General features: G+C 46.8%; 1 protein-coding gene across 1 annotated transcript in view; it reads right to left on the reverse strand.

Annotated features, from left to right (window-relative positions):
• Positions 1-24,107, reverse strand: part of KEL (Kell metallo-endopeptidase (Kell blood group)) — a 590,619-nt gene that overhangs the window by 167,519 nt on the left and 398,993 nt on the right. The window contains exons 6-9 of the mRNA XM_078655679.1: positions 18,120-18,185; positions 16,184-16,366; positions 14,000-14,142; positions 8,838-8,964 (exon numbers count right to left, since the gene is read on the reverse strand). Coding sequence (XP_078511805.1) covers positions 8,838-8,964; positions 14,000-14,142; positions 16,184-16,366; positions 18,120-18,185 — 519 coding nt within the window. The remainder of the gene's footprint in view (positions 1-8,837; positions 8,965-13,999; positions 14,143-16,183; positions 16,367-18,119; positions 18,186-24,107) is intronic.

A 24,107-nucleotide genomic window follows, 5' to 3' on the forward strand; every position in this document is an offset into this window, starting at 1 on the left:
CCGCAGCCGCCGGAGTATCCGGCTCAATCCTGTGAAGTACAGAAAACAACGTCCGCAGATTGAAGGAGGTGGATCTATGGGGGACGAATCCAGACTGGGCCGGCGAAATGATAGATTCCATAAGTAAAGACAGTCGAGTGGCAAGGACTTTCGCCAAAATCTTATAGTCAAGATTAAGTAGGGAGAGGGGCCTGTAGGATCCACACCTAGTGGGGTCCCGCCCCGGTTTAGGAAGTAAAATGATAACTGCCTCCCGCAGCGTGGGCGGCAGAATCCCCGTCTCGAGCGCCTCCGCATACACCTCGATGAGGCGAGGAACCAGTTCCTCCTTGTACGTCTTATAAAAGTCGGCCGAAAAACCATCCAGACCCGGCGCCGAGGAGCCTTTTAATGCATCAATGGCTTCCACAACGCAGTCCGGCTCGATAGGCATCGCCAAAAATTCCTGCATATGTTTCTCTAGGAACACCATAGAGATTTCGTCAATATAGGGGCCAGGGTCGCGACAGTCAGCCGTCAGGCTTGAGGTGTACAATTCCTTGTAGTTTGATAGGAGGGCAGCGCAAATGGCAGGGGTGGTCTGATGACGAACACCTAGATCATCTACCAGGTCAGAGATGTATGAAGCCTGGCGGGGGGGACGGAGCAAGAGGGCCAAGAGCTTGCCAGGCCTGTCACCTTCGCCATATTGCCTAGCTGAGTGTTGTGTGCAGAGATAAGTCAGTTCCCTGTCTGCAGTGTCCCTGAACTCTTGCAGCAGTTCTAGCCTTTTCGCCTCCACCCCACCGTCTGCGTCAGTGAGCGTGTCCATGTCCAGTGCGGCAATGTCCGTCTCAATACGGGTCAGGGAGGCACGGATCTCGCGCAAAGCCCCTACATGTTTGTTGATGCAAACCCCTCTAATAGTGGCTTTGAACCCCTCCCACAATGTAGCCCAAGTGTCCACCGAGCCCTCATTGAACTCAAAATACTCCTCTATGGCAGTACGAACGTCCTCCTTGAAAACCGGATCAGATAACGCCCTGCCAGGAAAGCGCCATTGTCTCTCATACCCTCCCAACCTGGGGATCAGTAGGGTCAGCACTATGGGAGAGTGATCAGACAGCGTGCGTGGGAGTGTCGAATGGTCTCTCACCCAACCGGCCACCCCTGGGGAAAGGAGCCAATAGTCTATTCTGGTACTAGTGTTGTGATATCCCGAGTGGTGGGTGTAGGTGGGTGTGTTGGAGTGCAAACGGGCCTCAATGTCAATCAGTGGGTAGTGCGCGCACATATCCGCCAGCACAGCGCGTGAACGGGGCTTACAATCTGGGGAAGAGGAGGTGCTGTCCCTGGCAGGGCACATCAGCAGGTTAAAGTCTCCCCCCATTATCATCATATCAGTGTCCAATCGCAGCAGAACATCCTGGAGACCCTGGAAGAAGGCAGGGGAGTCAGAATTGGGGCCATATATTCCAACAAAGGTGACCTTGAAGCCCAGAAGTACCCCTGTAACCACAACATACCTGCCATCTACATCAAATACACTGTCTGAGAGCACAAATGGGACGCGTCTGTGTATCAAGATCGCCACCCCCCTTGCATATCTGCTATAGCTAGAAAAAAATCTGTGCGTGCCCCAGCCTTTTGCAAAGGAGGAAGAGTCAGCTCCCACCAGGTGCGTCTCCTGCAGAAATAATACATCCACCCCGTGTCGCGCTGCGTAGTTTAGAACTTGCCGTCTTTTCCTCGTGTCATTCAAACCCCGGACATTCCAAGACATGAAGGTAAGTCTGGAAGGACCAGACTGCTGACCTATCTTAGCCATCCAGACTCGATGGAATCATAATAAAACATGTGTGTGCAGAGCCGCCGCCACTCTCCCGCAAAACAGGCATCATCAAAACAGCAAAACAGTGCGTGTGCACAAACAACAGAACCAAAGCATAAACCAACCCATCCCAACCACCCACCACCCAGCCACTCCTCAAGTCCCAGGAGGCTTCTCCCACCCTTACGGAGATAACCTAGAGCAACAGACAATAACAGTTGTCCAACAATGTGCCTGTAAAATAAAGACAACGTTAGAGAAAAGTACAGTACGGCTCGCGCCATGGGGGTAGGCGACGCTCCGCCATGCGAGAACCACAATCGGGGCAACGTTCAACTCTCAGCAATTATGGAAAGCACTGCAAAAAAGAAATAACAGCATGGACAGATGCATAATACTGAGGTAAATAGCCTGCCACGAAAAAGATGGGGTGGAGACAAGTCAACCCTGTCCGGTTTCAGTAAACAGGTCAGCACTAGCCTGCGAGTCAGTGTGTGGCGGAGATCGTTGTGCATCATCTGATTTACGAGGCGACCCTCTGTTTTTGTAGGCTCGACAAAATTCCTGTGCCTCCGCAGGGGAATCAAAAATGCGAAACCTGCCATCTACGTCCACTCTGAGCCTGGCAGGATACAGCATCCCATAGCAGAGCCCCAGTTTACGCAAAGCAGCCTTGACACCAGTGTACTTACGGCGCGCATCTTGAACCATGACTGTGAAGTCCGGGTAGAAAGAGAGCACGTCCCCCTGCCACCGAACTTCGCCCGCCTCCCTGGCAGCTTTCAGCGCCGCATCTCTGTCCCTGAAGTTCATGAGCCTGGCTATAATGGGTCGGGGCGGCAGGCCCGGATTAGGCCGGGGTCCCAGCGATCTGTGCGCGCGCTCCACCACGAAACCAGATGTAAACGTGTCTCGGCCAAAAAGTTCGATTAGGAGGTGTTCCACAAAAGTGTCAAAGCGTCCGGTAGCTGTCGTCTCCGCCACACCAATTATTCGGATATTATTGCGCCTACTGCGCGCTTCTAAATCCTCGTTCTTGATTGCGACGTCTTTAAGGATCTTCTCCACGCGTTCCAGCCTTTTCAACGTCGACGCAGCTCCATCCTCGATGTCGGAAACCCTGGATTCCGCCAGGTCCAGGCGCCTATCGTGCAGCTGAATCGTTGCGCCCATGTCCGCCATTTTCTTTTCGAGGGTATCAAACCGGGAGTCCAGGGCCTTGAATCCAGCCCGCATCTCACCCATCATTTCAGCGACCATACCAGCGGTGTCCTTCGCCGCCGCCTGGCCCCCGGCGTCCGCCTCAGCTGCTGGCGAACCCGCAGACGTACGGAGGGGCGCTGAGCTGAAGGTAAGTCTCTTCTGGGTAACATCCTTCTTCACCATGTTGGAAGTAATGGCGGGCAAATCACCAGTGTCACAGGACCCCACGACAACTGCGACAGCCAAAGAGTCGAGCACAGCGACAGGGCACCCCGACGGCGGTCAGGTCGGGACCAGAGGATCAGGGGTACTCGATGTTACCCCGCACCAGGGCTGAGACGCACCACAGGAGCCTCAGAGTTGCCAAGGTAGAAGCACACAGGTCGTCGGGATATCAATCCGGCTGGAGCCAAACGTCAGAGGCCCTGTGCAGTACGTAGGGTCAGCAAATGGACGTGGCGACCACTCAGCAGCAGCTGGCAGGTCCAGGGCCTCGCCGAGACAGGCAGCAAATGGTGGCGTAGTGCGGGGGACCAGGTAGTCAGGGTCTCGAGGCAGCAGCAGCACAAATGGGCAAAGGCTCGCAGATCATGCAGCCAGCGCCGGCCTTGTAAATGTGCATAGGCGTCCAATATTTCCGGCCAATCGCAGCAGCAGGAGATCAGGATAATGTAGAGGTCCTGGGTCTGCAGGGGGACAGACGCGGGTCTGGGGTGCACGTTAACGGTGGGGGCAAAGGAGACAGGCCCCCACCGAATGCAGCGATGCGTAGCCGTCCATAGAGCGCCTAGGAGCCCGCCGGCCACACCCCCCGCCAAACACCCCCCAACCCCGGAGCCCGCCGCCCGCACCCTCCGCCCGCCGCCACACTTCCCGGGCAGACCCGAAAATCGAGGCCCCGGCTCCCAAGGTCGGACCAGGCCGCAAGTGCCGGTCGCGCACCGAGGGGCCACACCTCCACCAACGGGCACCACCGGGGCCGAGCAGCAAACCCGGGAGGGCACAACAGCGACCCCAAGGTCGAAGGGGACAACGAGGAGGCAAACAAGCGGACTCACCAGGCGCTCCGGCGCTGCGAAGTAACGGCCCGCGAGGCCCAGCCGGCCTCAGCACCCCTCAGCTGTTCCGCCCGTTCTCGCTGTCCCCCGTCCTCCAGACTAGGCAGGCTGCATCAGGTGGCGTTAGGGGTCAGTGGCAGGCATATTTCGACCCCAGCGCAGCGCCGGATCTCTTGCGAACGGCCCCGTTCCTCTCTCGCCCGGCGGAGCTCTACAGTCAGGCGGCCATTTCGTTCGCCTGCGTAGCCACGCCCCCAACAATCCTGACACTTTCACTGCCAGACTGGGTGCAATAAATGCAGCGTGTTCCTTTTGTTAACAATCCTGACACTTTCACTGCCAGACTGGGTGCAATAAATGCAGTGTGTTCTTTTAAGTAACAGTCCAGATCCCTCTCGCTGCCAGACTGAGTGCAATAAATGCAGCGTGTTTCTTTGGTTAACAACCCTGACACTCTCACTGCCAGACTGGGTGCAATAAATGCAGCGTGTTCTTTTAAGTAACAGTCCAGATCCCTCTCGCTGCCAGGCTGAGTGCAATAAATGCAGCGTGTTTCTTTGGTTAACAACCCTGACACTCTCACTGCCAGACTGGGTGCAATAAATGCAGCGCGTTCCTTTTGTTAACAACCCTGACACTCTCACTGCCAGACTGGGTGCAATAAATGCAGCGCATTCCTTTTGTTAACAATCCTGACACTTTCACTGCCAGACTGGGTGCAATAAATGCAGTGTGTTCTTTTAAGTAACAGTCCAGATCCCTCTCGCTGCCAGACTGAGTGCAATAAATGCAGCGTGTTTCTTTGGTTAACAACCCTGACACTCTCACTGCCAGACTGGGTGCAATAAATGCAGCGTGTTCTTTTAAGTAACAGTCCAGATCCCTCTCGCTGCCAGGCTGAGTGCAATAAATGCAGCGTGTTTCTTTGGTTAACAACCCTGACACTCTCACTGCCAGACTGGGTGCAATAAATGCAGCGCGTTCCTTTTGTTAACAATCCTGACACTTTCACTGCCAGACTGGGTGCAATAAATGCAGCGTGTTCTTTTAAGTAACAGTCCAGATCCCTCTCGCTGCCAGGCTGAGTGCAATAAATGCAGCGTGTTTCTTTGGTTAACAACCCTGACACTCTCACTGCCAGACTGGGTGCAATAAATGCAGCGCGTTCCTTTTGTTAACAATCCTGACACTCTCACTGCCAGACTGGGTGCAATAAATGCAGTGTGTTCTTTTAAGTAACAGTCCAGATCCCTCTCGCTGCCAGGCTGAGTGCAATAAATGCAGCGCATTCCTTTTGTTAACAATCCTGACACTCTCACTGCCAGACTGGGTGCAATAAATGCAGCGCGTTCCTTTTGTTAACAATCCTGACACTTTCACTGTCAGACTGGGTGCAATAAATGCAGCGTGTTCTTTTAAGTAACAGTCCAGATCCCTCTCGCTGCCAGGCTGAGTGCAATAAATGCAGCGTGTTTCTTTGGTTAACAACCCTGACACTCTCACTGCCAGACTGGGTGCAATAAATGCAGCGCATTCTTTTTGTTAACAATCCTGACACTTTCACTGCCAGACTGGGTGCAATAAATGCAGCGTGTTCCTTTTGTTAACAATCCTGACACTTTCACTGCCAGACTGGGTGCAATAAATGTAGTGTGTTCTTTTAAGTAACAGTCCAGATCCCTCTCGCTGCCAGACTGAGTGCAATAAATGCAGCGTGTTTCTTTGGTTAACAACCCTGACACTCTCACTGCCAGACTGGGTGCAATAAATGCAGCGTGTTCCTTTTGTTAACAATCCTGACACTTTCACTGCCAGACTGGGTGCAATAAATGCAGCATTTTCCTTTTGTTAACAATCCTGACACTTTCACTGCCAGACTGGGTGCAATAAATGCAGCGTGTTCCTTTTGTTAACAATCCTGACACTTTCACTGCCAGACTGGGTGCAATAAATGCAGCGTGTTTCTTTGGTTAACAACCCTGACACTCTCACTGCCAGACTGGGTGCAATAAATGCAGCGCGTTCCTTTTGTTAACAATCCTGACACTTTCACTGCCAGACTGGGTGCAATAAATGCAGCGTGTTCTTTTAAGTAACAGTCCAGATCCCTCTCGCTGCCAGGCTGAGTGCAATAAATGCAGCGTGTTTCTTTGGTTAACAACCCTGACACTCTCACTGCCAGACTGGGTGCAATAAATGCAGCGCGTTCCTTTTGTTAACAATCCTGACACTTTCACTGCCAGACTGGGTGCAATAAGTGCAGCGTGTTCTTTTAAGTAACAGCCCAGATCCCTCTCGCTGCCAGGCTGAGTGCAATAAATGCAGCGTGTTTCTTTGGTTAACAACCCTGACACTCTCACTGCCAGACTGGGTGCAATAAATGCAGCGCGTTCCTTTTGTTAACAATCCTGACACTCTCACTGCCAGACTGGGTGCAATAAATGCAGTGTGTTCTTTTAAGTAACAGTCCAGATCCCTCTCGCTGCCAGGCTGAGTGCAATAAATGCAGCGCATTCCTTTTGTTAACAATCCTGACACTCTCACTGCCAGACTGGGTGCAATAAATGCAGCGCGTTCCTTTTGTTAACAATCCTGACACTTTCACTGTCAGACTGGGTGCAATAAATGCAGCGTGTTCTTTTAAGTAACAGTCCAGATCCCTCTCGCTGCCAGGCTGAGTGCAATAAATGCAGCGTGTTTCTTTGGTTAACAACCCTGACACTCTCACTGCCAGACTGGGTGCAATAAATGCAGCGCATTCTTTTTGTTAACAATCCTGACACTTTCACTGCCAGACTGGGTGCAATAAATGCAGCGTGTTCCTTTTGTTAACAATCCTGACACTTTCACTGCCAGACTGGGTGCAATAAATGTAGTGTGTTCTTTTAAGTAACAGTCCAGATCCCTCTCGCTGCCAGACTGAGTGCAATAAATGCAGCGTGTTTCTTTGGTTAACAACCCTGACACTCTCACTGCCAGACTGGGTGCAATAAATGCAGCGTGTTCCTTTTGTTAACAATCCTGACACTTTCACTGCCAGACTGGGTGCAATAAATGCAGCATTTTCCTTTTGTTAACAATCCTGACACTTTCACTGCCAGACTGGGTGCAATAAATGCAGCGTGTTCCTTTTGTTAACAATCCTGACACTTTCACTGCCAGACTGGGTGCAATAAATGCAGCGTGTTTCTTTGGTTAACAACCCTGACACTCTCACTGCCAGACTGGGTGCAATAAATGCAGCGCGTTCCTTTTGTTAACAATCCTGACACTTTCACTGCCAGACTGGGTGCAATAAATGCAGCGTGTTCTTTTAAGTAACAGTCCAGATCCCTCTCGCTGCCAGGCTGAGTGCAATAAATGCAGCGTGTTTCTTTGGTTAACAACCCTGACACTCTCACTGCCAGACTGGGTGCAATAAATGCAGCGCGTTCCTTTTGTTAACAATCCTGACACTTTCACTGCCAGACTGGGTGCAATAAGTGCAGCGTGTTCTTTTAAGTAACAGCCCAGATCCCTCTCGCTGCCAGGCTGAGTGCAATAAATGCAGCGTGTTTCTTTGGTTAACAACCCTGACACTCTCACTGCCAGACTGGGTGCAATAAATGCAGTGTGTTCTTTTAAGTAACAGTCCAGATCCCTCTCGCTGCCAGGCTGAGTGCAAAAAATGCAGCGCATTCCTTTTGTTAACAATCCTGACACTTTCACTGCCAGACTGGGTGCAATAAATGCAGTGTGTTATTTTAGGCAACCACCCCTCCCCAGTCCCTCTCTGAATGTTGCTTTCCGATGCCTAGGAGGAGAGCTGAAGGCTAACACTGCAGCTGAATGTAGTGTCCAGGGTGTAAAACGATATGAACTGGGAGACGCAGCCCTTGAACCGCGCCCACATGCGACGGTGCATGCGCAGACCATCAACGCATCAATCTCCAGACTTCCTTCTCTCAGTGGCCTCAGGGGGTCAATTCATGAAAAGTGCCAGATTTGTGCGTGTAAGGCACTGCAGCTTGTGTTCTGTTTGTTCTCCCTGTCTCAGTCTGTTTGTTAAGGAATCTACATAGACAAAGACTGTGGGGCATATTATCAAGGACGGGCGATACATTATCGCCGCTTTTACCGGCAGGAAACTGCAGATAAAACGGCGATAATGGGCTTGATAATATGCTCTATAGAATTCCTATCGAAGCCCATGTTAGATGTGCAGACTTCTAACATGGGCTTCGATAGGATTTCTATAGAGCATTTTATCAAGCCCATTATCGCCGTTTTATCAGCAGTTTCCTGCCGGTAAAAGCGGCGATAATGTATCGCCCGTCCTTGATAATATGCCCCTGTATGTGTTGATTTGATTTTTATGCCCTTCCTTCTAGGACGAGGGTTCAGAAAATCCTTACACAACACACTGAATAATAATAACGTTGATTGTTATGTTTTCTTTCTTTTATGTTTGTGATGTTGCCACCGTCAGTACATTTACATTTTGAACTTTAATAAAATCAATGTTAAAACAATATGATAAAGCAGTGTCTGATGTTCCAGAATTGGAAGTGAAATTACGAATTGGATCTATTGATTTGACTCCTCCCAGGTGATTTCTTACCTGGGTCGAGGACATGCTCAGCCTACCCTGAAAGTAAAACTGATGAGATATTCATGGCCCTCAAACAGGAGCCATGGTGGAAGCCTTTGTGCCACACAGAGTGATACAACATTGCATGACAAATACCTGAGCCCAGATCATTGAATTAGTACAAGAAATAACTAACCATGGTCTCAGCCTCTGATTTCTGAATGCCAACGTTGAGCTCGCGACGGGCACCCTGGAACCTCTTGTCCAGAGCTGGGGTCAAGGTCTGCACCAAGCAGAGAACCATGTAAGCCTGCAAGTAGCTGCTGCAGAAAGGAGGCAAAACACAACACTTCAGTGACTTCAAGAATCCACACAAACAGCTCCAGGGCTTTATTAGAAGCAGCAGTAGGGTCAAAAATGGTTGACATGATTGAGCCAACCAAATACCAGATCAGCTTACAGTTAGGAAAGGATGGGAAATCTAATAAACAGAGCAAAGATGAAAAGTTGCAGTTAAAGATATCCCTAAAGAGTTTTACTAGGTCACATTTAAGTGACTCTATTGACAGCCTCCCAGGATCAATAAAGGGATTCTCCATGTCCATGACAGAGTCCTGGAAAAGCTATAAAGGAACAATGCAGACCACCTCCAGGAAACAACCAGGTGAGAAGTGATGCTTGAATCAGTATACTCGTCTGTTGTTTCAGTCTTCACGACCAGAACACTGGGCTTCGGCAGGAGCTTTGTACCCCACACTGTTGTAGGTCATTGCTCCTCATGGTACGTCTTCAAGGGCACGTGTGTGTTCCTGGAGGGGTTGGTGGTGAGCACTAGGCACAGTGACCCCACCTCAACCAGCCACTGTTCAAAGCTCACATAATTAGGACTCACTACTCATCTATTGCATAGATCTCTCACAGGATCTGCCATCCAACACATGTGACCATGGTATGGCAGATGACAGCACATTCACACAACACACAACACACTTTGTGTTTCTCATTTCAATGTGGCCGGCAAGCATGTGCTCTTAACTCATTACTTTACACCATAGTCTGCGGGGCCTCACAAAGAAGTTCTGTGGCCACACCCCGTGCTCATCTAATTAGGAAAGGGCACGCTGGGAATATGATGGTGAGGATGGAGGCTCATGGGTCCTTATACCTGCGCAAGAGACCACATATTTTACTCAGGGTACCACCTACAAAACAAGCACCATTCATGGCCATCGGCAAGATGTCCAACTATCATGCAGGAGTAATGTGGACTGCTTGAAATTTACACAGTGACCTGAGTGTTTAAGGCATTTAGGATTGCATCTTTTTTTGAATAGCATAAAACAAGAGTTGTAGGACCGTAACTGACTGACTGATGACCCCAGAGTTGCTTTGGACAGCGCTGTATACCAGCACCCTCCCAAACATTACAGTATATAATCATCACATAAAGCAAACACCCCAAATCTCCCCAAAGGGTCCAAAGGAGAGGAAAGAACAGCAAAGAGAAAACAAAGAAAGTAACAGAAAGTAAAGTAAGTATCAGCCCTCCCAAGCTCCACACTATCTCTCCTCCAGAAAGTACTTCCATCCTCCAATCACTGAATCCGGCATCCCCTAACTCTTCAAAACCCCACCTCCCAACATCAGAAAAAACTAAAATGAGACCTGAAATACCCATCGCCCAAGTTTAAATCCTCCACATCTTTCTATGTTGGTGTTTCACTGTGGATGGAGTGAAAAACTCAATGGTGCTATAAGTCCATCTCCACAAGGCCTCGACCTTTCTGACCTTCAGCTCCAGGACACTAACATTTAGATCAGGAATGAAAAGAAGTCTGGAGTCCCCTGCAATGTATGTCCTTTTCTGCACTGCCATGGAAAGGAAATGATCCCTCCAGTATTCAGTCTGAGCCACCATCATCACACTGGTCAGGCCAGGAAGTCCTCTGTCCCTAGCAGGCATCCTGTACACTCTTTCAACCCTTAGTGCATCATCATTGCAATTCTTGCCAGCCAACTCACATTATCCATTAGCCAGTCATGTACGTCTGCTGACAACGTCTAGTCTGGGCCTCCCAGCACCACCATAATAATTCCTCTTCTTGGATTCTCAAGGGTGTCAGTTTTCACATCTAAATCCTACAGGGCATCCGTAGCAGTGTTTAAGGAAAGAGATCAGCAATATTTTAGGTGTTTCTACAGTTTTCATAGCCTTCAGAGTATGAAGATCAATTTCAGTCTTTACCGCCTCTGTTCCACACCCATGTCTCGGCTTTCAAGGAGCTCCAGGTTCTTCTCCATCTTCCGGACCACCACTCTATAAATACTTGTATTCTTGATATTTCCAACCTCAAAGTGGAGATAGATCACAGTAACAACTGTTCACCTCTGAAAATGCTGTCTTCAGCTTCAGAGGGCCCACATCGGTTCTCTTCACCTTTGATGCTATAGAGAAGACTGCACAGGAACCAGCCCCATCTCCACAAAAACCCTTTGCTGCTCTCAGTGGACCTTTCAAGAACTTAGCTGTTTGAGGTCACCAAAGATACACTAACTGGAGGAGTCCACCACTGGCTGACCAGCTGGGATTAGGGCCAAGGGTGGGTGCCTTGCAGCTCACATGGCCTTGATGACAAGTAGGTCCAAGCTGCCAATGGGTGGGGGAAGTATAATCCAGGCCTGTCTTCTCCTCCAGGTGGTCCTCTTTCCAAGACACGTCCGCGGTTCTGTTCAAGGCCTACATGTTTACTTACCCCTTGCACAAACAAGGTCCCATTACACCCCTGGTTATTCGTAGCCCCTCACCTCTTGGATGGGGTGAGAGCAGTTTGCTATCACTGATGCCATCTAACATCCTGCAACCCTTCATTCAGGTCCAGGGAGTGTTTCACATGTCACATGGTGCCTGACACCTGCGTTGCGGCCCTGCAGCTCACTCCTGAAAGCATGCCTCCATCACAACTATGTGTACTGAGCCCGGGGCCTCAGGTGTGATCAGGGGTACCTCAAAGAAAGAAAAGCCCAGAGCCAGATGGAAGTTCCAAGACACCTTGGGGCTGCCTTCCCTGTGTGCATGTAATGAGGCCCTAGGACATGGAAATGTGGTCCACAGTTAGTTGATCTGCATTAGACTGTCTCAACAGAAATGGCACAACTAGTCATTTTGTTACCTAATGGGTAAGGGCTGGTTTAGTCCTCCAGTTAATGGTAAGTTGAAAACGATGGTTTTGTTGGGCTCCGTATGCCACCCTGTTCTGCTGTAGGCATCTGCCCTGGGGCTCCATTCGTGATTCCACAGTCTCTGTGCTTCCCAAACCAGCCTGTGGCTGCTTCATTTCTACTGTGCCTCATGCAGTACACAAGTAAATATAATTATTATTCTAGAAATATTTTTAGGTTTTCAACAGCCAGTCAGGAATACCACAGGGCAGGGTCTGTCTCCACTCTAAACTGAGTTTTCAAGATTTCATTCTTGTTGAGGGTCCTTCAGCCTCAAACAGATATCCTCCACAGCCACACTTTCCCCATTTCTACTACGTATGCATTACACAGAGTAAACCCCGGATCACCGGATCCAGCCTGTAGAACCTCAGTGACACCATCTGATTGTGTCATTTCTTTCCTTGTGAGCCTGGAGCATGCTGAGGGAACCATTGAGTCTCCTGGAGAAAGGTGATGCCAACCTGTTGAGGGTGGAGAAGGTGAGCAATCTGCTGTCGCTTCATTTGCATGAGTCGTTTCTATGGGGAGTGGGTAGAGACACTTGGGCACTCATAACCTCCTGCTGAAAATTAACTCTACCGGCCAACCATGCTTGGGATGAGAGAAGGAGATTTGTGTCACAACTGCGTCAAGACGCTGCGGCATTCGAGCGCATTATAAATATTTCAGTCAGTCAGTCACTGTGGGAGGAAAGGCTGTAAAAGGCAACTCTCTTGCTCAGACCATCTCTTCCTAAGCTCTCCTTGCCGCCACTTGCCTGAAGTAAATGTAAAATGTAAATGCGGGTGTACTTGTAAAGCGCACTGCGACTCCATGGAGTATCCTGGCGCTGAAGACCGCTGGGGAACCCGTCCTGGTTTTCCCTGTGAGATGGTCCCTTTCTGGGTATCTCCAAGGTGAAACCAGGCATCCCCGGCGTCTGTGTGGGTCTGTTGTAGAGATGAGGCAAGCTTAATGCCCAGAGTTGCTGAGTGTGTTCCCTGGTTAGAGTAGGCACCAAGGCAAGAATTATCGAGTCCGTTTTGACCCTGGTCCACGACCCTGCCGCGTCAGGAATTGAACCCTGGTCCCGGGCCGTTCTCTGCTTACGGGTCTGCCGCCTCTAACCAGTGAGCCACACCACTCCACGGTGTAAGTCCACCACTTACTCCCGGTGTCTAACCATTAAGAATGTTTACTAATCATTCCATGACAAGCTCAACTAAGAATGCCCTGGGATTGGGTTCAGTTCATTCTAAAATACTTTAATTGGCTCTAGGAAGCCATAAAAGGTAGCATCAAAAGTACATACAATGCACGGTCAGAATTGTAGGAGTACAGGTTAAAAAAGGAAACAAACATTAAAAACCATAGCTAAAAAGGAACAGCAGTAAAATGAGTACTTTTTACCAATCTTAAAAATACTTAACATATACGTCAACACAGCGTGTAAGACTTCTGGGCTTCCTAGGTCATATAATTAGCCCAAAGCCTGTTCATGAGAACTAGTCTCTAGAGCTTGTAAAAGGGGATGAAGAAACTGGCTTCTCTGTGTCGTATAAAAAAGTACAAAATAGATTGAAGTGCTTAGTGCATTCTTGAGCAAACCCATCGCAGGGGCAAGGGGAGAGGGACGAAAACCATGAGCCCAGCTCAGGGAAGGTTGCCAAAAAATGCAAAGTCTGGAGGCGAAACCTGGTCAGCAAAAATGTGAACCTTTCTTTTGGAATAATCTGTAACTAAAGTGCTGGCTGGGCAGGGTAAAATCAAAGAGAATCTCTAAACTTTGTGATACTGTTCACCACGCGTGTCTGCTTAACTTCGTTATAGACGATTTCTTTAACTCGATCAGATGAGACCCATCAAGACTTCCAGGGTCAGAAAAATACGCCGGGACACCAAACTTAGTAAAACTGGATTTAATAACCTTTAATCAAGGGATATCTAAGGAATTACCCAGGGCCAGGCAATCGCTCAGTACTAATCTGCAGAGTTGGGCTTCAGGGTTTTTCCAGATTTTGAGCCTGAGTAACAGGGTCTGTCATTTTAAATGGTCTTCCACATACCACAATCTAACTTCTTCATCCTCAAAGACAAAGAGACAATGAGTGCAGATGATCCTAGCAGTTGTTGTAAGTCCACCATGTGACGTTTTACCTTTTTTGCCAGAGGTCCACCAGTCGTGACATCCCCATCATGTAATCCATGTCGTGAACAAAGATGGTCTCTGAGCTGTTGAGTTGTCGGGGATGGAAGGCCGCCTGGAGGCAGGAGAGCCAATCAATGGCTGGAGCCAGATCCTGGAAGAAATCAACCATCAGTGGACTTTAGATCAAGGAACATCATGACAGAAGAGTTAATCTGTACCTGAGCCTACCATATCCATGAGAATACCTTCAGAATACCATGGGAAGGCCACCAAAAGCAAGGAGTGCAAGCAAAGAAAAAGTTCACCAATTCACTAGTGGAAAAAGCATTGGCGACCAGCATGGCAGATTAGAATCAACTGAAAAGAAAAGTCTTTATTATGGATTGACTCATTAGTGAAGTTAGGACAGCCCCAATCCATTCAAATATTACCCCTTCTCGCCCTATGTGCTACACTCAATTGAAATGATGTATGTGGGTTATTCTGCAAACTCAGCTTCCATCCTCATTTAGAACTTAAAAACTGCAAACCAGGTTCCCTCTGGAATTATCTGGCAGTGGTATTTTTACAAACTCCCTATCTTTGTGTGTTACTTGTGATAAATGGAACTCTTCATCTGTGTGTGCCTATTTCAGACTCCAACAGGACCAGTTAGCCTGCCCTCTTACGTGTCAGTATTGATTCTAAAAATCCTACTAGATTATATGACATTTATAGGCACTGTGAAAACCACGGTTTTCAAATCCACTATAGTATACACTGCCCTGGAGAAGACCCTGTTAATTCACTGTGGTTGGTTGAAACGTTGACAATGTCCGCTCTCAGGTTACAATATTTGTGTTTTCTGATAATACCACAACTGTTGGGCCTTGCATGAAAAAGGAATCTCACTCTTACGTTGTATAAATCACGCTCAGCACCTATAGATCGAACACTGTGTCGTCTGCTGCCTGCAAATACGTGCAGCCACTATTATGTTTATGGTTTGTATGATTGCATCAAGTCTTGCATGAAAACCTATGATTGAATCAAACATAGAGCTAGATAAGTAAACATGTGTTTAGTTCTCTATAGCCATGCTTTCTCATTCCTGACAGAAATCTGTTTGGGGGTTGGACCATATCTTGCTGAGCATGAATCCCAAACACTTCTTAGGATTTTGCAAATATGCAACCATCAAATAAGTTCTGATGTAACATTGATTGTTGCTTTGTGTATATATATATATACGTAAGTTCAATTGTGGAATGCAGGCTAGACCGATCACATTCATAATAATACATTATTTAATACGTTAGCCATAGGCACGTTCCCTGATCTCCTCATGTCTCCAAAGTCAACCTTCCCCTACAGTCAGAAACAGTCTTTGCTAAATGTTGGCCTTGGTCCTGAAGAAGCATTTGCATTATTATTATTTGAACTTATTTTCTGAGCTAGTAGCTGTAAAGTCGCTGCCCCATTCCTTGCCAAACTTTGTCATCATTCATCCATGTTACCACTTTGCCGCATTTGTCCTCATATATCGCCAGGCGCCAACATACTATGTACAGAGGGGTGGATTCACGTTTCCTGGATCATCCCTCCAAAACAGCTGGGATGCGCCAGGAAAGATGCGTGACGCAAGTTTACCCTTGCGCCACCACAGATGTGCCGCATTTACAATGGGCACATCATGGCGCAAGGATAAACAGATGTGTGTCGCATCTGCCGGCGTAAGGTTGGCGCAGTGCTGGAGTTGTTTCGTGGGTGCAACACAACTCCAGCACTGTTCCAACCTGGCCTATCCTCAACATGGTGCGTCACGCCTTACGCACGCTTCAAGCAGGTGCAAGGTTTTGACGCAGCGGCATCGGAAAAGTGACTGAGTGAAATCTTGTAGATTTCACTCCGGCACTTTTCTGAGGCTTTCCTGCGCCGGAACGCCCACACTGCGCCGCAACGCCCACATGAAACCTGACACAGGTTTCATGTGGCGCAGGGCTTTACAACGTGACGCATCTCCCTAGATGTGTCATGTTGTAAATATAGCGCAACATAGCGCATGTTTTACGCTGCCGCTGCATCACAAAAGTGACAAAACAGCGGCGCAAATGTGGCGCAGGAGGCTCGTAAATCTGCCCCAGAGTTTCTAGCCGAAACATTGTGTTCACAATAAATCCACATGGACATTTTGATATAGCCTAGCAGCGTACCTGAAGCTCCGCGATGGTGGTGGGCGTGAACAGCATACGCCGCTCCTGCCTCTCCGGTAGAGGGGTCACCTCACTGAGAAGCTTGGATGTAAAGGTGAACACGGAAGGGATAACCATGGTATTTATCTCCCCGCCCAGGAACCCTGTCAGGTTCTGCAGGTACGACAGGTAGACACGCAGCACCTGAAAGACAAAGCAAAGTACATCTGCACCAGAGCCTGAGGCAAAAACAGATTCAAGGACTCATTTATTTATTTAATTTAAAGAGTTTTATATAGTGCTGGCTAGACCCGAAGGTATCAGAGCGCTTTACATAAGGGATCATCATCATCGGACCTCTAGTTTCCCTCATTCAAACCAGGCACCATAGTATTTGAGAAAGAGTTGAATTTTCTAGCAAAATAGCCCAAAACTACGTTTTTCTACAAAACGACATTTGTAAATAAAAGAGCATACTTTTCTCAGTGTATGAAAAAACCTGGCATTCTTAACCGTGGTAACTTTGTATGGCAGCTAATGCTTTTTGGAACTAGACTTGGGTGAAATTTAAATGACGTTTCTGTAATTCATAACATTTGGGGCATTGCATAGTTCCTGAATTACACCAGTACAGCATGTCATGTAATGATGCTGCCTTTGCATCACAATTATAGCACAGGATCAATGTGAACAGCCAGGAGGTGAGTGGCTGTTTTCATGGTAATACTGTTTTCCATGCTGTTTTTGGCGTAAAATAGGTCCTTGTGTCAAAAATTGACAAGTGGACAAATTATAGCTAACACATAGCGCTAAATGAAGAATTTGCATTTTACAAAATAATGCATAATTTTGTGTGGTTTTCCTGAAATTTCACGTATTTACATGAAAGCAAATTTAGCACATTCCAAACCGGAACTGTATCTAAAGTTGCACCAACTGGATAATGTTCAACTGAACTATGACCCATGAATGACAGTCATGAACTGGTCCACCCAAAGCAGAAGGACAGATATCGCTTCTCACATTTCCATGTATCCCACTACCCTAAACCAGTGGTGAACCTAAGCGTGAGAAGGAACCCCGCCTTACTACCAACGACAAGTCTATGACAATAAAGCCACATTTTTAATATACCCCTTGGCTACGGCGGTAATTCCGCTGCGGCGCTGGGGGTATGGGGGGATCACGCAGCGCCACCATACTTGTGATCGAACCACGCCATTACGTGCCACGGACAGGCTGTGCTTAGGACGGCGTGGTTCCATCACGACTTCGCCCACTCACTAATTCGCTCGCACGGGCGGGGAATCAGTGCTGCGTGGGCGGAGCGTCCGCGGCATGACGGAACCACGCTGTCATTAGCACATGCCCCCCGTGGCTCGTGACGGCGTGGTTCCGTCACCAGCATGGAAGGGGTTAAAAAGGATACAATCATATTGCCAGCATAGACGTCCATGTGGCATTCACAAACTTTTCATATGAAGGGTCACACAGTGGGAATAATTGGTATTTATTCCAGTTAGGGAAGTCGGAAGGAAATAGGGGAAAACATTCCCAGAATTAGTGAGGGTGAACTGGAAGGGGTTCTTCACAGATGGCCCGATTTTCCCATAGGAATTTATTAAAGCAAATACATCAATGTACACATGTTAACCTGGGAAGTTGCAGGAGCCAGAGCTTCCTGGAGAACTCTTAGAATTCCTTGTCAATTTAAGAAAAATTGGAAATTTGCTTGAAAGATAGGAGTAAAGCTGTGGGAGGAAATATCCAATTTCTTACTCAAGAACCATTAAGGTTGACTTTATGGTTTCAGTCTTAAAGTTCTTGTGCATATTCCTTTGTGTGCAGTCACTTTAACCCTTTACATCATGTTTATGGCTTAGTTTGTATTTTGATCCTCTTTAGCTACAAGCTCACATGCCTTGTGCTGTACCCTCTGAGGGGATGCTTACTGTACCTTGGTGTACTCGCTCTCCTTCTCAAATTGGCTCTTCGACGGCATGTCAAAGTCCGGGTGGTCAATCTGTGGGGAGAAGACAAACCCTTGAATTAGAAAGTGACGTGAGAGGCTCTTTCAGGGGGTCTTTACTCTGACCTGGAGAAGTGTTACAGAGAAGAACAGCAGGGGATGGGGAGGAGGGAGGCAGGATTGAGGAGAAGACCACTTAGAACCGACGCTGTGGACGGTGAAGATTACACAGATTTTTGCTCTTCGTATTTTTAGACTTGAAAGCTGATTCCACACGATTAAAATGGAGAATTTACATTTCGGTGCACGGGATATCTGTCACAGTTTTGACGGAGTAACCCATCCACCAACATCTAGATCAGGCCCAAAGTGTGCAAAAGAGAGTTCAAAACTGTTTGTACTTGTTACTTGCCAATTTGTATCTAAGGGCCAGATGTAGGTGGCCAAATAGCGAGCGCTAATGCTGAAATTAGCAGAATTTCAGCGTTTGCGATTGCTATTTGGCTGCGAGCAATGTAGGTGAGTTTAAACCTACTAGCAAAATAAGGAATGGCAAAATTGTGATTCCTTATTTTGCGACTGCATTTAAGGAATCTGTAATTGCGATTCCTTCAATGCAATGTAAGTAGCACAAAAGAAAGTGCACTTTCTGGCACATGCATCATTGTTGGCTTTTGCAATTCCTTAATTGCGATTTTTAAGGAATCGCAATTAAGGAATCGCAAAACCCTATGCATGTAGAAATCACTTAAAAAATAGTGATTTCTAAACATTCCTTAATTGCGACTCGCAATTTGCGAATCACAATTAAGGAACACCTCCCCATTCATTCCTTTGGGCCCTGAGGCCCATAGCAATGAATCGGAAGACATTCTCAATCTGCAAATCTCAATTAGAGAATCGCAAATTGAGAATGCAATTTCAAGGGTGCCAGGGTGTCAAAATGACACCCTGTTGCACCCCCTGAAATTGATCTGTGCACATATGTTGCGCACACATATGCCCTAAGGGCATGTGTGTGCGCAACATGAAACTTTGAAAAATGCACAAAAGTGCATTTTTTGAATTTTTTGCAAATTACCATGAAGTTCAACTTCATGGTAATTTGCTACTCCTATTAGCGAAATCGCTAATTTCTTTGACTTTCATGCATTGCATTTAAGGAATCTCAATTTGGGATTCCTTAAATGCAATCGCAATTTAAGGAATCTCAATTTAGGGATTCCTTAAATTGAGATGATTATCCCAAATGCAAAAATACTGGTTGCAAAGGGGCAGATTCTGAGAATCTGCCCGTTTGCGACCAGTTTTTAGCTTGATGCATGTGGCTGTTTAGCCTTAAGGAATCGCTAATTACCCCCAACTTCAAGTTGGTGGTAATTAGCGATTTTCTTTAAAAAAGCACTTTTTTGCTTGTTTTAAAGTGCCATGTGGCACACATTCATGCCCTTAGGGCATGTATGTGTGCCACATGTGCACACATGCACATTTCAGGGGTGCAACAGGGTGTCCTTTTGACACCCTGTCACCCTTGAAAAAGCTCCCGCTATTTCAATTCTTTAATAGCGAATCGCAAATATCTTCCCATTCATGCCTATGGGCCTCCTAGCCCATAGGAATGAATGGATAGGTATTCTTTATTAGCAAATCTCAATTTGCCATTAGTTATTAAGGAATATTAATGAATCGCTAATATTTTAGCGATTCCTACCTACATTCAATTTTGCGAGTCCTTAATAGCGAATCTGCAAAATTCGCTACTAAGGACTCGCAAATTTGATTTTATCTACATCTGGCCCTAAATGTCGAAATCAGACTCAACTATACTGAGAACATTAATTGTGCCAGGACTTTTTTTGTTTTTGTTTTTGAGCACTAAGGGGCTGATTCCGATGGGGGCAGGAAGGGCTCCGACCGACCCTCCTGCCCGCATTGGAATGTGCTGTTTGGATTCCTTTCCACCGAGCCATTCGGATGGGCTCGGTCGGAAGGGAATCCAGCTCGGTTTTCCGGATGGCTTATGACAGGCTCGGAGAGCCCATCCTCCATCCGGAAACCCTTCAGCACTCCCCCAGCTGCCTCTTTCCAGCCGAGGGAGTACGATGGCAGTTTCCCCCTGTCTTTTTGTGCCGGCCTTTCGGGCACAAAAGGGCAGTGGGAAACTGTCTTTGGGGGCCCCCTGCTGGACCCCCATGGGTGTGAGGCTATGAAATGGCAGCACAGAGGGCACCTATGATGCCGTCCTGTTGATCCCTGCACCCGGCTGCAGGCACCTTGAGGTGCCTGCCACGGGGTGAAGGGATGAACTGGGCCCCTGCTCTTTCAGTGAGAGCATGCATGCCGTTCGGAATGCATGCTCTCACTGAAAGGTGTAGGTATGCATCTGAATAGGCTTCGGTCGCATCCTACTTGCAAGTCTGTAACCAACATCGGAATCAGGCCCTAAGTAGTAAATGAGCGCCACACCACAAACACGTAGGTTCAAGAAAGATGCTACATGCTCATATCGTGGTGGGCATGACCCATGATTACAAGTCATAGTCATAGTCATAGGTTCTTCTATAGCGCGCGAATCACCAAAAAGGTCTCAAGGCGCTTAAGGAGCCTAATTCACAACACAAATTTAAGAAGTAAATAGGACAAAAACATGGGTTATATAAAAGCATGAAGGTCATGCACATCCATTGATTACAGTAAACACATACATGATTAGAGGGTGGATTTCTAGGTCATGGTACAGTGTGACATGTTTATAATGTGTCTGAGAAGAACCCTTGGTCGGGAGATTACACGTTTATGCCGATTTGATTGTGATTGAGAACTATTGAAGCCTGACCCATGTGACAATGACTTGGGGAATGGTAAAATAGTGTGTGTTGTGAATGTGTTCAAAGCACATATATGTACAGATGGCTTGAAGTGTACATGCCATTGCACTTTCCAGTGAGCTGACATTAATGCAGTGTTGCAGGGAGCACAACTCACCTCAAGCCTGTGTCATATTATGGTACTGGTTTCAGTTGCCTTTCAATGCTTGTTTGCTCAGCCAGGGTCCTAGATCACCACAAACCTCATGGGGCAGCCGGAGACCAACCATTCGAAAAACGAATGGACACAGACTGAGAGGCCCATTCATTTAAAAGGTTTGAGACCCTGTCCTGCGCGGTAGTGAGACAAAATATCGAAATTAAAATATCGATATACAATAATATCGATGTTTTAATTTCGATGGTATAGAATATCGATGTCCAAAATATCGACAGACAGAATATCGTTTTTTTTAAGGTATGTATGTTAAAAATATCGAAAATATAGAAATTTTTACCCCTACGCTATCCAACGCTTTCCCTACTGTTGCACCCTCTGGAGTGGGAATATTAATTTTTACCCCTACGCTATCCAACGCTTTCCCTACTGTTGCACCCTCTGGAGTTGGGATAGTAATTTTTACCCCTACGCTATCCAACGCGTTCCCTACTGTTGCACCCTCTGGAGTGGGAATAGTAATTTTTACCCCTACGCTATCCAACGCTTTCCCTAGTTTTAAATTTATTTTAAATGTATATGTATAAGTTATAATTTTCTAAATATGTTTTAATGTTTTTATTTAATATTTGTAAAATTATATGTATTTTTAAACTATTTTTACAGTATTATTAATACATTTAAAAAAACGATATTTTTACTTTCGATATTTTTGTACTACGATATTAAAATTTCGATATTTTTGTACTTACCTTTATGAAGATATACCTCCGATATTTTTGACTTCGATATTTTTGTATCGATATTTTTGTAGGTAGATATTCTGTCTGTCGATATTATGTCATAGATTCGTCCTGCGCAAATGGGGTGTCCGCGTTAAGGCCAGGAGCGGAAGTCCACTGGTGCTTTTTGTCATCTCTTTCTTTTGCACTCTGTCCCCATTTTGCACTTTCAAAATTATTTCACAGTGCAAAAAGAACCCTTCATCACATGAAACTTCAGAAGTCTGACTTGTTTCTTCCGCCCTAGTGGTCCACGTGATTTACAAATGCTTATTGACTTACAGTGCTGTTTAGAGTACAAAGTAAGCATCTGCCAAGTTATATAAAAAGTTTACTCGACATCACAGTGGGTTCCCATGTTGGAAGATCTTCTATCATTTTAACAAAATAATATATTTTTGATTATTTATTGGTAATTTACTTTGGTCAGTTTTTCCTTTACTGTTCACTTACATAGACTTATTTTACATTGAAAATTCACCTCTCTCTCAGTAGGTCTACTTTTAGCCCAGCGCCCACCCTCTCTCAACATTACACCTTGTTGGAGATATTTAAGGTCACATCAATGAAGACCCCTAAATCAAAGCTAAACTTTGAGCAAAAAGCAGCCCTACAAAATGTTCCAATCATAAGTTGCGCTCACCGAGCAAGCACTAGGCCTGGGCAGTGAACTCCGCTCCGTTCATGTATATTGCAGAGTTTTCAGAATTCCGCGCTCTGGGCAGCATGTGGAGTTCTGAAAAATTCTGCTCAGCGAAGAGGAGTTTTTTTCTTTACTCGTGCCCACCAACGTAAACTTGGCGAGCGCGAGCAAGGAAAATCTATCTCCTGGTGAGATTTCTCAAAGCGGGCAGTCAGATTTCTCAATGCTTGTGGTCGCGGAAGGACGCGACCGTTCAAGTTGATAAAACCTCCATTCGCGTTGAGAAAACTGTTGCTCAGGTAGAAAATCTACTTGAGCGGCAAGAAAAAAAAGCTGTGCCCTCTTGCGCTGCGCATGGGGCCATTAGTGCTGATTTCACAGCATGGGACAAACACTCGAACACGAACGGCATGACCAAATGCACTTTGTCGCTTGTGGAAATCTGATTAGCGCCAAAGAGTTTTTTGGTCACTCGCGGAGCTTCGCAAACTCCACCCAGGCCTAGCAAGCACTTTGGGCCGTTTCAGAGCAAACTTGGGCCCTTTCTACCCCAAATAAATGATTTGGAAATTAGGGTTAATAAATAATCTTACAGCGTATTTTTTCTATGCCTGGGTATAATTGTAATTATGCTTTAGTAATCAGAATAATTTTGGTAAATCTGTGTTACTCCTTGATGTCCTACAGTGGTAGCTTGGGAAAAAGTCAGGGAATTGGGAATGTCAGCAAACTAATTAACATATATAATAGTCATTTTTACTGACTGACACACTTATGATCCTCAGGCCCTCATTACAAGTTCAGGGCTGATTTTGTATCCCCATTGCCTATTGTGTGATGATGTCACACACTCGCAGTTTTGGTTTGATTGCTTCCAGCAGGATATACTTAAGGAAATGTATCAAGAGGAAAAAGACAACCATGCAGAATTTAATGTATTAAATATTAAGGGGCAGATTTATGAAGGCCTTGCGGCGCCGGTGCGTCACTTTTTCCCATGTTAAAAATGACGCACCGGCGGCGCAAGGCCTTCATAAATCTGCCCCTCATTATGCATGTTATGGCTTGCTTTCATGTTGAAAGCTTGGTTAGAAGGTATTGAACAGGGGGCGTGGTTTTGGTGCAACTCAAGATGGCGGTGCCTCCATGTGCTCCAGCAACCACGAGGACGAGCTTGTAGCCCCTTGAGGTCACACTAACACTTACTTATCGGAGGAGACAGGAATGGGTCTCCTCCAGAATTCTTGGTGAGTCGTCGAGCCTCTCCATGGTTCATTTTATTACATTTCTGTTCACGGCTGGCCTGGGGGGAATTTGCCTCACAACGCGAGGTCTCACCTGCTATTTGAAGAGGAGTTGTGTGCTTTCCTTCATTCCAATGCTGCATTCTGAAGCTACTACACTCCTTTCTTCATCGCTTAATTTTTCACACCGCTCATGCTGGCCTCATAATTAACTCCTCTATGGATGCTTTATTTTTATCAAGGATACACATGTTGCCAGTACCAACAAAAATGACAAATGAAGGTCACTGCACAGAATAACAGTGACTCATTAACCATTCTG

The sequence above is a fragment of the Lissotriton helveticus genome, chromosome 7 (genome assembly GCF_964261635.1).
Source record: "Lissotriton helveticus chromosome 7, aLisHel1.1, whole genome shotgun sequence".
In the NCBI taxonomy this organism is placed as follows: Eukaryota; Metazoa; Chordata; class Amphibia; order Caudata; family Salamandridae; genus Lissotriton; species Lissotriton helveticus.